The following is a 13134-nucleotide window of genomic DNA, read 5'->3' as shown; positions in this document are numbered from 1 at the left end:
TCAGAGTGCACAAATCTCATGAAATTAGCAAAGCAAAGCAAAAAAAACATCTAAATTAGAAGAACCATTCATCAAAGGGGTTTTTATAGCCAACCATGACTAACGACTACTTTTCAAACACAAAACTAGAAGTTTGAACATTAGAATAGCTATATTTAAGTTTGGGGCATTTGGTGAAATAAGTTTCAAAATATGGGGCATTTGGTGAAATAAGTTTCAAAATAGGGGCATTTGGTGAATTGAAAACTTGGTTAACGGCGGACTAACGGCACGTTATTAGTAAGGGTATGGCGGGAATTTGTACGGATTGTGAGGGGTATTTTATGAATTGTTGAAACTTGATGGGCGTTTGGTGAATTACAGCAAAACTCGAGGGCATTTCATGAAATATCCGTTATTATTATTATAAACGTGTAAACACTTTACATAAAGTTGGACGGCAGTCTAGAAAACAAGTGCTCCCACCCCTTTCTGAATGTAAAAAATCAATCTGTGAAAAATTTAAGCATCACTCTTAGCATTGTTAGAGTGACTAATAGAGAGAGATTTGATAGGTGAAAACGTGCCAAAGCTATTTAGCGAATTCTCCGAATGTAGATAAAGCAAACGGGGTGGAACTTGTATCCGTTCTCCTCACATTTGGATGCATACTTCTTCTTTTTCTTCTCCACATCATTGTGCCAGGCCACCCAGGAGCCTAAGAAATCACACCCATACCAGCAAAGGGAAGATGCCGGTCACATCCAAACAAGCACCGATCTTTCAATTCCCTAACCTCTGAAAGGAAACTCATGGGAGCCTCCTTACGCACCACGATCCCAATTTAGGAGCAAATAACAACCAGAATATCACGCACCAAATTATGCTTGAACTTCACATCCACTTCACTAGAGCAATGGACAGCATAATCACCCAATTGATCCATCCTGGGAGCATTGCAATTCGGGCAGAGACTACCTTCAAAAAACAGAGGTATCGTAAACCTATAGCACAACACAAAGTGGAACTGGCGATGGTTCATCCTCTACCCCAAGCCATCATTGACGGTATTCTTTATTTGAGTGTCTGCGGTAATAGATCCAAGATGTGTGATTTGTTACCACGGAACTATTATTCGATTCCTTTTGGTATAGTACTCTATTTTTTGGATTTCAGTTTTCCTAGCTTGTAAGTTGTAACTCATTCCTTTAGGTTGTCAAACTTGGGGTAGATCAGTATTTCTAAAAAAAAATCGTGTAGGACTACTGCACTACCCAATTTTTCTTTGTTAATCCAAAAATAAAAAACACAATAACAATTGGCAATTTCAATAACTTTTTTAGGAGTATTGTTTAATGATCTCCAAGACTCCAAACATCAAACAATGGTTTATTTTGGCACAATACTCACAACCGGCAATTTGTCAATGACACATACTACGTATAACTTAAATTTCAACACTGCAAAATTGGGTTCCTCCGGTTCTCCCTGCCAAAATGAAAGCCCATGCCTTACCGGCCGCTCGGTTTCCGGCAACTCCAGCGTTACTCCGGCAAAATTCCCGACATTTCCACTCACCGAAGTTCCTAACTTTATCGTCATTGACTTCTCCACCAACAACCACTCACTTAAAATCTGAAATTGATGCAAATAAAATGGAATTTCCGGATAAACAGATGTTCATTCTTGGCATGGGTTATGTGGGTCAATTATTTGCACAACAACTGAAGAATGAAGGATGGTAATTACTTCCCCCTCGCCCCTTTTATTTATTTACATATTTTTATTATGATGTTATTTTGGTGATTTACTCACTTGACATTGCTTTGAATTTGTTGATCATTTTAACAATAACCCAGAAAAAATAGGGAATTTTTGTTAATAAAAGTGGGATGAATTTGACAAATTGATGTTAGGAGCTTAGGACAAGTAAATTGAAGTTTTGGTGTTGTTTTTTTAAAAAAAATAAAATTACTTCACAAGCCCAGTTAGAAGTACCGGAAGTTCTTGGATTTTGGACATTTGGGTTGGACTGGGTGAAAATAATGCATTTCTGTATGGCTTTTGCAGTCTTATTTCAAATGGAGCAATATTGAATCATGATTTTTGCGATTCTACTGTTATGAACTTATGATCATGTGGGATTACTAGTGGTTGGAATGTTGATTGCTAAGTATTTGAATTTGATTGAGATGTGTTTACGAGTTTCCGGTTGCTCGAATGCTGTTTGTTTCCTAAAAAGGGATGCTAACATGAAGAAGTTATAGGGATGTTGCAGGGACATGTACGAGCGTTGCAAAGAAAAAGGTCCTTGAGCAAAAGGGATTTGATATCCTTGTTTTTGATGCAATGGAACCAGAGTAAGTTTTCCACTTTCTTGTATCTGTGTAACTGTGTTTAGTGTTATTTGATTTTTGATGTTGTTGGATTGCCAAAAAAGTTGATCAGTAGACAAGATGTTGCTAGATGGATTGTTCATGTTTGTCAGGCATGTGAAGAAAGGGAACTTAACTAGGATGTGCTTACCATCTCATACTATTACATGTATAAGGGAAACCTTTTTCTTAAGACCTTAATTGCTTCATTTGGAAACCCTTGTTTCCCCTTTGTTACTGAGATGATTAGCTTTCTCTACCAGGGTGCAACCAATTTGCACTGTTTCACTTTGTCGCATTTCTTATTGCCTCAGTTCTTCCTATATGTGATTCAGATGGAAGGTCCTCGATAGATTAAGATGCTGTACTCACCTTTTAGTCTCCGTTCCCCCTACTGTTGATATTGGTGATCCAGTAAGTTGTGAACTCTTTGATGTTTAGTGTAATTGAGAATACCTCAAATAAGTGTTCTCTTTCTTTCTTTCTGTCTCATATCTATCTGTTTTCCTGCTTGATGCAGATTCTTCAACGTGCAGAAACCTTTAAAGCTAGTTTGGCAGATGGAAATCTCCGGTGGCTTTGTTATTTGTCAACTACAAGTACGTGTTATTTGATATCATTTATAGATGTGTACGTAGCATTGCCTTTAACTATCTCTATACTCCATAACATTTTTTATATAGTTTGCCTACCTAAATTGTTGTGCAAGTGTGTGTAAATGGGGAATCACATGACATGAGGTAGGGATTTTAGAATGCATCTTTTTGTCAGGGATACAACGTGACTGGACTCTACTAGTTAAGCAGGGTAATCAAGTAAATGCACTTGGTAATCTGAGAAGAGTACTCCTTGATGTATGTCTTTCACTTCTACAGCTGTACGGAGTATGTAAAAGATATTGTTTGTGCTTGAAGAGAAGTCTCGATCAGTTTATAACTATTGAATGCATTGGAAAGCTCCAGACTATGCGAGTTAGTATTCCGTTAGACTAATGGACTATGAAGCCTAGCTGAATGTTTCAGAGCTAATAATTCTATTAATTTGGCATCTTATTCTTCAATGTACAAAACTCTTTTACGTGCAGGTATATACGGAGATGCTAGTGGAGCATGGGTTGATGAAAAGTAAGCATTTGTATATTGAATTAGCGGCCTTTGTATTCGAATTGTTCTGCAATAAACTGATAAGTATATCTCAGTTAACTAATAGATTCATGATTTACGGCAGTTATTTCCCAAAGCCTTCTAATAACTTAGCCAAAATGAGATTGGAGTCAGAGGAAGGGTGGTTAAAGCTGGGACAAGATCTTGGGCTCTCAACCTATGTATTTCGACTTGGGGGCATATATGGCCCTGGAAGAAGGTTAACTGATATATATATTCAATCAGTGATGATTTTGTTATGAACTTTGATCTAAAAGTAGCCACTGCCTAGAATTTTTATGCATACTATGTTGTATTGCAGTGCTATTGATACCATTCTAAAGAAGGAAGAACTCTCGGAACGTCAGAAGAGGAGAGCAAATAGAAATTTTACATCCCGAGTTCATGTTGCAGACATTTGTCAAGTTCTTAAAGCAAGCATTTCAACGCAGATCCAGAGGTTGGTTTCCTAATTATCGTTCATGGGAAATATGCCCACTACTTGAGCACTTTTGAACTTTTTGATGAAGAGATTATACCTTGTTGAGTTGTTGCACTAAAAATTTATTTGTAACCGGACAAATTGATAATTGACATGAACTGGACATCAAAGTTAAGTTACTGAGCATGACTGGAAAAGAGGTGTTTGCATGAACACTGCGAGTATGGCTCCCTCGTTAAAAAAACAATAGCATAGAGCTTATTTCTTCAAAATGTTATTTTCTGTAATCTTCCCTGTCAAAGGTTAGAAGTGAAAATCAGTACATGCTGATGACAGAATATGTAGAGAAAATTAAAGGCCTAGGGACTGCCTCCTTGGCAGCCTTTTAATTTTTAAGGGCTGTCCAGGGACGATGTTGGTTGTCTTAAATATAATGATGTGAAAACCAAAAAGGCCTAGGGCTCATTTTGAAAGTTAGTTCCTCTGTTCTCTGCAACATAGTGGGTAGGGGTTGGGGGGGGACAAATGTTAAGGAGCTCATGTAATGAGGAGAGTCATAACAAGAAATGAGGAACCGATGTGATGATGAGAGAGATAGAAAATAAATGGTGGGGAGGGGGGCGGGGGAAGAAATGTTTTGTTTTTTGAGAGACTAAAAGCATGGTTTTCGTGTGAACTCACCCTGCCTACCGACCTTAACTTCTTCCAATCCCCCTCTAGGTCCAGAGGTGCCATCTGCCGTATAATTGACACCAGAAAACATAATATGCGCTCCGGCCACACCTGTCCCGTTTGGAGAATGACCTCTTATGCATGGCTTCTTTCGGGAGTCACTCTCGAAAAAGTTTGCCGAAAGGAAAAAAGATTTATGGGAGTTATTCCCTATATCCAAAAGCTCCGATTTCTGGCGATGTCACTTTTCCAATTACGTCAATAGTCGGATTCCTTCTAAAAGAAAAAAAAGGAACTCTATACCTACACGTGCCAAAATATCAACAACATAATCGAATTTATTTTTTAGCTGCCAATCTTCGGGGTTTATTTGTAAAGTCTCTATTCCGCCCCCGGCCGTCTGTGACCTTGCAAAAGCTCTCATGTAACGAGAAGAGTGATAAAAGGAGGGACCCGTGTGATGATGAGAGAGATAGTAAAGAAATCATATGTAAAAATAGTTATATTGCAATTTTATTGGATCTTCTCGTAAAGGGAAGTGTTGGGATTAAAAGAGAATGAAGTTTAATTTAGATTCTGAATCAGAATAGCTTGATGAGCAAAGATTTGATGGCTGTAACAAATCTTGTCTTTTCTTTTTTACACTAGTGGAAAGTGTAGATAAATTTGGTCTTCCTCCCTCGTGTTCTAGGGTAGTTCACGTCCAAAATGGCTATCTTGAAGTTTAGTTTGAACTTTGAATTATAGCTCACAAGATCATTCAGAAGGCTAGTGGAAAATCTTAATTGCTACTAGTTAGCCACTAGGGGATAACCAACTGCTATCAGGACCTCATATGACACCAGAGAGATTGTGTAAGAACCAATTTGAAGTGCGTCAAAGTAGCAATACGGCAGAAGATGCCCAGGATGGAGCAAGCTTTAAGGCCATAAATCATGCATGTGAAAGTTGTGTGTGGATTAGCAGAAAATCTCAATGAGAACCGGTGGGACTATAGATGACACTAGACCTAATTAACTTTTCCTATGAAAAAACAGAGTACATGCTTGTTCTGGTGTTATGATGCTGGTGAAAAATCTGGAGGAAATTAGAGATGTTTGAAAGGTGATACTAGTTCACGCAGAAAATCATGACCAATTGTAGGTTTGATGCTGAATTAATCTTAGTGTCTGATTCACTAAACCAAAGTGAAATTTGCAATGTATAGGGAAAGTGCTCAGAAAAGAGCACCTTTGATTGAGGCCTTGGCTTCAAAGGAGTATTTGATGTGTTCTTCGTATTGTTCTTGAACATAGACTTCCGCTTCACGGGCTGTAGAAGTCAACAACCCTTTGGATTACTGTGGTCATTCAGTGCAAAGACATATGCCTCATATTCATTTAGGTTAAGATTTGGAATATTGTTGCTTCTTAGCTGCTGTGTGTGGATTCTGTATCTGTACACAACTTAAAACTGATAGATTCTTGCTAGATATTGTAGAGTGTAAGCCGTTGTGTACTTTGTTTCAATTTTGCAGTTCCTTTTTCATTTAATAGTTGGATGTGTACTTCCAAAGTATTATTGATATTCTTTTAATGTTTGTTTTGTACAGGAAGATTTATAATGTAGTTGATGACGATCCTGCCTCTAGGATAGAAGTCTTTGCATTTGCACAGCAGCTGATACAGCAGCGATGGCCTGGTTTGATTGATGTTTCTGATAACTCTATCATTAGCAAACTTCCTGGGGGTGCAGGAAAACGAGTCAGTAATGCTCATGTCAAGAAGGATTTGGGTGTACAATTATTGTATCCAAGTTATAGATCAGGCCTCCAAAGTATTATTCATAATATGGAGAAGCCGATTTTACGTTGTGGTTAGCATCACCACTTCTACTGATATGCTTTTCCTCTATCAATCTTAAACAATACAAGTATAATAAAAAGAATAGTCTTTTTGTTGACATTTTCAGGCCATATTATCTCCAAATTCAGTTGAATCTTCTAAACAATCAAATATTCAAAAGTTAAAATTTAGGAGTAAACAAAAAGAACATTCAAGGTGGAGCTGACAAATGTATCATGTTCAATGTTTTGTTCTGCATAATTGCATAACATTACAAATTAAGCTAAGCAGGTCATATTCAGGTTGGTTTTGTCTCTGTGTTCTATCTAAGTAATTTCGATTTCGGAGTCGGTTTTAGTAGTCGTGTCATGTCGTGTCAGAAACTGCCATCACTATAAGAAAAGCACATAGCACAATATATCATGTTCGCTCTATAAAACAAATTTTCTAAAAAAAAACATTGCACATAGAACAATGTATCATGCTCGCACACGTACCAAACACCAGTTGATAAATGGTGGTGGGAGTAAGCTAACTGATTACACCATATAACTATTGTCAAGTAGCATAACATTCATGCTACAAAAATCAGCCAAATTAACGTGAAGGGCCACAATAACAATGATCAGCCTCACTCTAATAGCGAAGGAAACCGCCACAAAAACATGCGGTGTATAATTGCTGACCTGTTGGAGCATTCGATCTCCCCAAAAGTTAACACAGGATCTCCAGATCCAATAATTAGATCTTACAAAAGTAAAGTAGTAGGAAGTTCACATTCTTGTTAATGGATTCCAGCCTAAAATTGACCTCCTGAATCTTATCACCTTTTCCATCAGTTTGATGTCCGAAACCCTTTCTGTGATGCAAGCAACAGTTCAGCTTCTTTAAATGTCCGCCATTCTACTATGGTACACCGTGATGGCTAAGACGCATAACTGTATGTTTTCCAAAACACTAATTAAGTTAATCAAATAGTACTCCCAGAATGACTGCAATAAAACCAACAACAGACCTTAGCAAAACCAGATTAACTAACTGGATAGACAAATCTGCTTTTCTGATCAAATAATCATAAGAGTTAATCTTTGCGATATCTTGCCCAAAATCCCTTCTTTTTACAGGACAGGTGCTCTGAACTGGATTTACTGAGCTTTGATCCAAGAGAAAAATGCCGCTTCAAGAAAGGCTTTGCAAATGCAATCTTTGAGCTACTGCTTGCCTCCATCTTGGGAAACTTCCCTTTCCCTGTAATTTTTTGACGTTCAGAGTTATCAACTTCACCATCAACATAGCTATCTATAACACGATTTCTTGATATTTTCTGAAATTTCATTCTCAAATCTGCCTCTGCCCTTGAAGCTTTTCTAGACATTTTACACGCTTGCTTCTGCCCGACAGTGCAAATTGGGCAAATAGGGTCGTATTTTTCAGCTTCTGTAGTCATGGTTTCCAAGCACTCAGCATGGTAAACATGACCACATGCTAGAACAGCAACAACTGAGAACTCTGGTAAGACCTTTAAGCATGCCCCACATGTTTGAAGATCAAGAGAAGGGGAATAAGAGAACCTGCTGCTTGACCCACTAATCTTGTGACGGCCAGAACCAAACCGCTCACTGTCGAAAGACCATCTTTCTCTTTGAGAAGAAGCAACAAGTTCAGAAAAAGTGCGCAATGACCATCCATCAGAAGAACCACCAGCTAGATCATTACTAAAAGTCGAGAGCACAAATGATGGTCTTCCTTCTGAGACTGGATTGCTATTTGGGGATTTCAAGCCCAGAATCCTACTATCTGAAATCTGCCTGAAGAGCTGGTGTCCAGGTGAACGCCGAGCCTGTCTTGATGGGGTTGAACTGGCAGGAAGTAGCTGACGATGTGTAATCAAGTGTTCACCTGGTGTTGAGAAGGATGAGCATGAAGGCATCGAATATTGAAGGGCCACTGGAGCAGCAGCAATTTCAGGCACTTCTATAGTGCTCATCTGTTTAAAATACCCGTGTCAAACAAAAAAAAACATAAAAAACAAATAACCAAGCGACAGGATATCTCTAAACAGGCAACATGACTGTTTTTCAGCTCACCTTGGAGAAGTGGTTGCTTGTCATAGATGTTTCTGGAAAACCAAAGACCAAAAATTATATAGCTAATACAGCAGAAAAGTAAAACAGCCATACATTTAAGATAGTCATTCACCAACTAAAATCAAATTTATAACCCTAAGAATAAGAACATATTTATAACATTCAGAACCAATCAATCTTTCAGCAGCAAAACCACTGGCTTTGTTTTATGTTAGAGTCAACTTACATAACCAAGACAAATTTTCAAATTTCTTGTAGCCACAAGATGAAATGAAATTAAGGCACCCTTTACAGAGAATCACCATTGCAAGTCTCACAACCAAACAACAACCCCATGAAGCAAATCTTTGATGTTAGAGTTACTTAGATAAGCAAGTAAAATGATCATTTTATAGCATATATGTTCCAAGTAATAAAAATAAGATCAATTAAGCAACAGACCCATTGTCCATAGATAGTTTTTTATTTTGAGGAGAAGAGGGGAGAAAGTGATTAGTTCCTTCAGGAAGGTAAAGAAAAGAGACAATTTGTGCCAAGCAAAAACTTATGAAGCATGAACCTAAATTTGAAATACAAATGGAAGCGTATGGTTAAAAAAATGAATATATGGCATACTACAATTAAGTGATGGTGCTGTTATGACATTGTGTGTTGATCTAAAAGGAGAAAAACAATTGTCTGAAAATTATACTATCACAATAAGTGATGGTGCTGTTATGGCATACTACAAAGCTCAGGAGGTATTGAAAAGAATTACCTGAAGGAGACATGTAGTTTGTGCTGACGCCTTCATAAGAAGGCGACTTTTGTGAGATGGGTGTACCAAGATTATGCAAAGGGCTACCACCATCCGAAATTATTCCCCTCTCTGACCCTATACCGTCTTTCAACTCTAATCTAACATCTATGTTTGTTCTTTCCCCAGACTGACATGAAGGATTCTCAATTTCACCTGCCACACGCCGGTAATTGTCCCATCGAAAACTCCAAGATGGAGAATATCTGGCTTGCCTATGAGATTCTCCGTTTCTGCTTCTGTTCGGAAGAGTCGGATTTCTAGCAGCTACACAACAGGCAGAACCCATGTCCCACTCATATACAACTAAAAGAGACAATCAGTATCACAAATGACAAAAAATAGATCTACCACAAAAGCATCCCGCGTCTCCCTGCAGAAATCAACGAATATGATGATCAATCAACAAAATACGAGCATAGAGTGCCCTGTCTCTCTGCAGGTCTATCATAATCAGCCTCTCCAACAAGTATGGTGGGTTAAATGTTATAGTTATTTGTCATCCAATTAGCAGAAAATTAACCACATGAACAATCTACTAAAGGAACACGTTGTCTCAAAAGAATTCAGATCAACGCTGCTGAAGCTGTATAGAATCATAGAAGCAACAATATAGCTAATTGGAGATAGAAGCAGTGGGGCTGAATAATTTGAAAACCATATGCATGATGGCAACCCTAATTGATGAATTTTTGGTCCTAATCAGCATACCCGGAACCAGCAGCCAACTAGCTATGGCAAAAAAAAATCCTGCTTGGAACAGCTAATTTGCACAACCAAAACACCCTAGCACCATTAAATTTTGCAAATACTTGCAAACACTTCAATAAGCATTACGTCATTTCATGGAAGAAGGGAAAAACAATGGTACCTTTCTCACCCCTCATCTCTCTACCACCATTAAATTATGCAATCACAAACTTAACCCCCAAAAAATAAGAGTTTGGATGAGAAGGAATAAAAGCGTCTCTCCCATTTTCAGATTAAGCAATATTCCTACCTGCAGTGCTGACGAACCCCACCATGCCCAGCAGACCCACAGTGTTAATCTATCATGCCACCATCCAAAAAACACAACCATAAAGGTCCATAATGCAAACAACGTGAACCGCTGGAGAGTTAAAATTTTACAGATGTGTTAATGATTCTTTTGGTATGTAACTACAAACTCAAGTCTAGGCTTTTCTTTTTGCAATATCTAAGATTTAAGCCAAAACATCACAAAACTAAAATTCGGACGCACACGCATCATTGCAACGTGCATCCTTTTAGAGAATTACACAATTTATGACTGCTCCACATATCAACACGGTGCATCCTTTTAGAGCATTACACAGTTTACGACGGCTTCACATATGCATCAATATGCCTTGTCAATACTCACATAAAATTCCTTCATGTTTCAGACCTTCACAGTCCATCCTTTTGGTTCTAAGGTGCTAGGTTAGAACAAACATGTTTTCCTACTATTCCATCAACTCATAAAGCTTCCACTAAAGAGACTTACCATTTTATTTGCGCATCGTAAGTAAGCAAATCCTCGGAAACTGATAGCACTAACACCCTAAGCCGTAAGTCCCATCTCATCAACCACTCAAAATCACCCAAAATTTCACAGTGACAATAACAATTCGGGTTTCGGAGTCAATTTATGACATTTCTCCAATCAACATTAATATCCAAACGAAGGTTCACTAAACAAGACTAAATTGATCCTCACAATTCTTATAACCCTAATTCTACCAAAAACATACGTTCTAATTGACATACCACAGCATCAAACAAAACAATCTACAAACTAAACCAACTTATTCAGTTAAAATGAAACTCATCCGGTTAAAATTAACAACAAAATCCACTAAAAAAAAATCAAAACTTTCATCAACCTTCATAAACTATTTGAGAAATGAACACATTTCGTATCAAAAACAAACAAAAAAGCTAGGGTTTTTTCTTCCGACAATTAAAAACTAAAGAAAGGGAGAGAAGAAAGTTGTACCTTTGAAATTAGGGTTAACAGAAAATGAAGAGAGACGCCAACGCCGGAAACTGCAGTAATAGAGAGAGAAAGTAGGGGTTGTTTGGGTATAAGGGGGAGAAAATTTTCCCGGGGAGGAAGAGGAAATGGCGTTAGTTTTATCAGACGGAGTTTAAGAGAGAGAAAGGAGATGACTTTGGGAATTGTGCTTTTTGAAAGAGAAAGAAAGTGGGTCCCTTTCACTTCTTTATCTCTCTCTTTTATTACTTCATTCGGTTTTTTTTTTCCGTTTTTCTTCTATTTCTCATTGCAACAAATTTCTTTTACCTATAATGTTTTCACTTTAATCCAAAAGTCGGGTGCTTTCCAGGTTATTTATTTTTGCAATGATAACATGAAACATGTTACGTCATAGTGGTAAATGCAAATTGTATAAAGTTAATGACTAATAAGGAGAGCTTTTGTGTCATGTAAACTTCTTTTGAAACGTCTTTTACTATATACTCTCTCCGTATTTATTTAAGAGATACACTTGGCCGGACACGGGTATTAGGAAAAAGAATTGAATGAAATAAAGTAATAAAACAAGTGGGGTTGAGTAGATATTTTAATAAGAAAAACAAGTGGGGACCATGTCATTTTAGATAGTAGGGAGGGAGATGGGGTGTAAATATATTCTTTAATTAGATGGTGGGGTTGATAAGTTACTAAAAATGGCAAGTGTATCTCTTAAATAAATACGTCCGGAAAAGACAAGTGTATCCCATAAATAAATACAGAGGGAGTAGTATAGATAGATTTGACATTGAAAAAGTGTGAAATATTTAATATCTTATGGAAAATTGTAAGATATTAAATGTCTCAATGAATTTAATTGATTAAAATAATTATTTTGTACAATTTTTGACAAAATATTAAGGGCATTTATGTAATAATATAAAAGGAAAGATTCACAACATAACGAACAAAATGGCACACCCTAAATAGAATACGTAAAGAAAAATTCTATATATGCTGAATTCTTTCAAACGGCGTTGACGTTTTTATGCTAAATTTATTTTATTTAAAAAAAAAACTCATATCCGATCACGTGAATGTACCACGTGTATAGTTTTCAACCTAATACAAATCTATCTATACTAATATATTAAAAGGCGTTCTTAAGAACGTATACGTGTCACGTATAACGTAACTCTCCTTATTACGCCACGTCGCCACTAATCAGCATCATGACATGTCATTGACAACCAAACCAAAAAACATGTAAGCAAGGATCGAGCATCAGACCTCTTTGTTAAAAGTTCAACATCCAACCATCTTAACCAACTACAACTTATTTTATATATTCTATATAAACAAATAAATCCGAATAAAAGTCAAAACCCGGGGCAACGTCCGGGTCACATACTAGTTGAGAATTAATTAGTATTCTTTTATCTATTTCTAGAGAAATCGTTCGAAAGAAGTGGAGTACAAGTGAATTAGATAATTGAAATAAAATATTATAAACGTGGAGTAAGTTGGGTAAGTGTGAATAGTGATTAAATATTAGTAGTTGGATATTTGGTATAAGAAGGATATAATAAAATAAGGGGAGAAATTTCCAAAAATGGAAAGTTTACTAATCATTTAAATACGACCGATTAAAGAAGTGTATCGCTATTCGACGCCCGCCCACGCTAAAAACGCCCTACTATTCATAGTGAAAGTACAGAAATACCCTTATAAAAACTTACCCCTCCCTTTCTTTTTTTTTACCCTTCTCACCTCACCTTTCCCTCACCTCTCTCTCAACCTCCTTCCCCACCAACTGGCTGCCGGAATGTCGCCGGAAAAATGA

At 37.2% G+C, this 13134-nt stretch overlaps 2 protein-coding genes across 3 annotated transcripts; one reads left to right on the top strand and one right to left on the bottom strand.

The window, feature by feature from the left end:
- The first annotated feature begins 1276 nt into the window (after window positions 1-1276).
- On the top strand, window positions 1277-6553 carry LOC110791602 (uncharacterized). The gene is made up of 8 exons (XM_021996357.2): window positions 1277-1720; window positions 2247-2339; window positions 2690-2768; window positions 2875-2953; window positions 3439-3478; window positions 3582-3716; window positions 3819-3956; window positions 6202-6553. Exons 1-8 carry the CDS (start codon window positions 1476-1478, stop codon window positions 6467-6469), a joined length of 1077 nt encoding a protein of 358 aa, XP_021852049.2. The 5' UTR covers window positions 1277-1475; the 3' UTR covers window positions 6470-6553.
- Window positions 6554-6804: 251 nt separating this feature from the next.
- LOC110791601 (uncharacterized) lies at window positions 6805-11494 on the bottom strand. 2 transcript variants are annotated; one of them, XM_021996356.2, is made up of 5 exons: window positions 11316-11494; window positions 10317-10427; window positions 9278-9689; window positions 8521-8552; window positions 6805-8420 (listed from the first exon to the last, which is right to left on the bottom strand). In XM_021996356.2, exons 3-5 carry the CDS (start codon window positions 9603-9605, stop codon window positions 7515-7517), a joined length of 1266 nt encoding a protein of 421 aa, XP_021852048.1. In that variant the 5' UTR covers window positions 9606-9689; window positions 10317-10427; window positions 11316-11494; the 3' UTR covers window positions 6805-7514. The 2 variants fall into 2 exon arrangements, with proteins under 2 accessions (XP_021852048.1, XP_021852047.1); XM_021996355.2 differs by lacking the exon at window positions 10317-10427 and having other exon boundaries at window positions 11316-11493.
- Window positions 11495-13134: the final 1640 nt, after the last annotated feature.

The sequence above is a fragment of the Spinacia oleracea genome, chromosome 2, assembly GCF_020520425.1.
Source record: "Spinacia oleracea cultivar Varoflay chromosome 2, BTI_SOV_V1, whole genome shotgun sequence".
Lineage (NCBI taxonomy): Eukaryota > Viridiplantae > Streptophyta > Magnoliopsida > Caryophyllales > Amaranthaceae > Spinacia > Spinacia oleracea.
This window is presented reverse-complemented; position numbering and strand designations above follow the sequence as displayed.

Coding starts and splice junctions, on each gene's coding strand:
- LOC110791601 (XM_021996356.2), bottom strand. CDS start 9,605: ATGGGTTCTGCCTGTTGTGTAGCTGCTAGAAATCCGACTCTTCCGAAC. Junction 8,553..9,277: donor AAACTACATGTCTCCTTCAG/GTAATTCTTTTC, acceptor TTGGTTTTCCAG/AAACATCTATGACAAGCAAC. Junction 8,421..8,520: donor CAAGCAACCACTTCTCCAAG/GTGAGCTGAAAA, acceptor TATTTTAAACAG/ATGAGCACTATAGAAGTGCC.
- LOC110791602 (XM_021996357.2), top strand. CDS start 1,476: ATGAAAGCCCATGCCTTACCGGCCGCTCGGTTTCCGGCAACTCCAGCG. Junction 2,340..2,689: donor TTTGATGCAATGGAACCAGA/GTAAGTTTTCCA, acceptor TATGTGATTCAG/ATGGAAGGTCCTCGATAGAT. Junction 3,717..3,818: donor ATATATGGCCCTGGAAGAAG/GTTAACTGATAT, acceptor GTTGTATTGCAG/TGCTATTGATACCATTCTAA.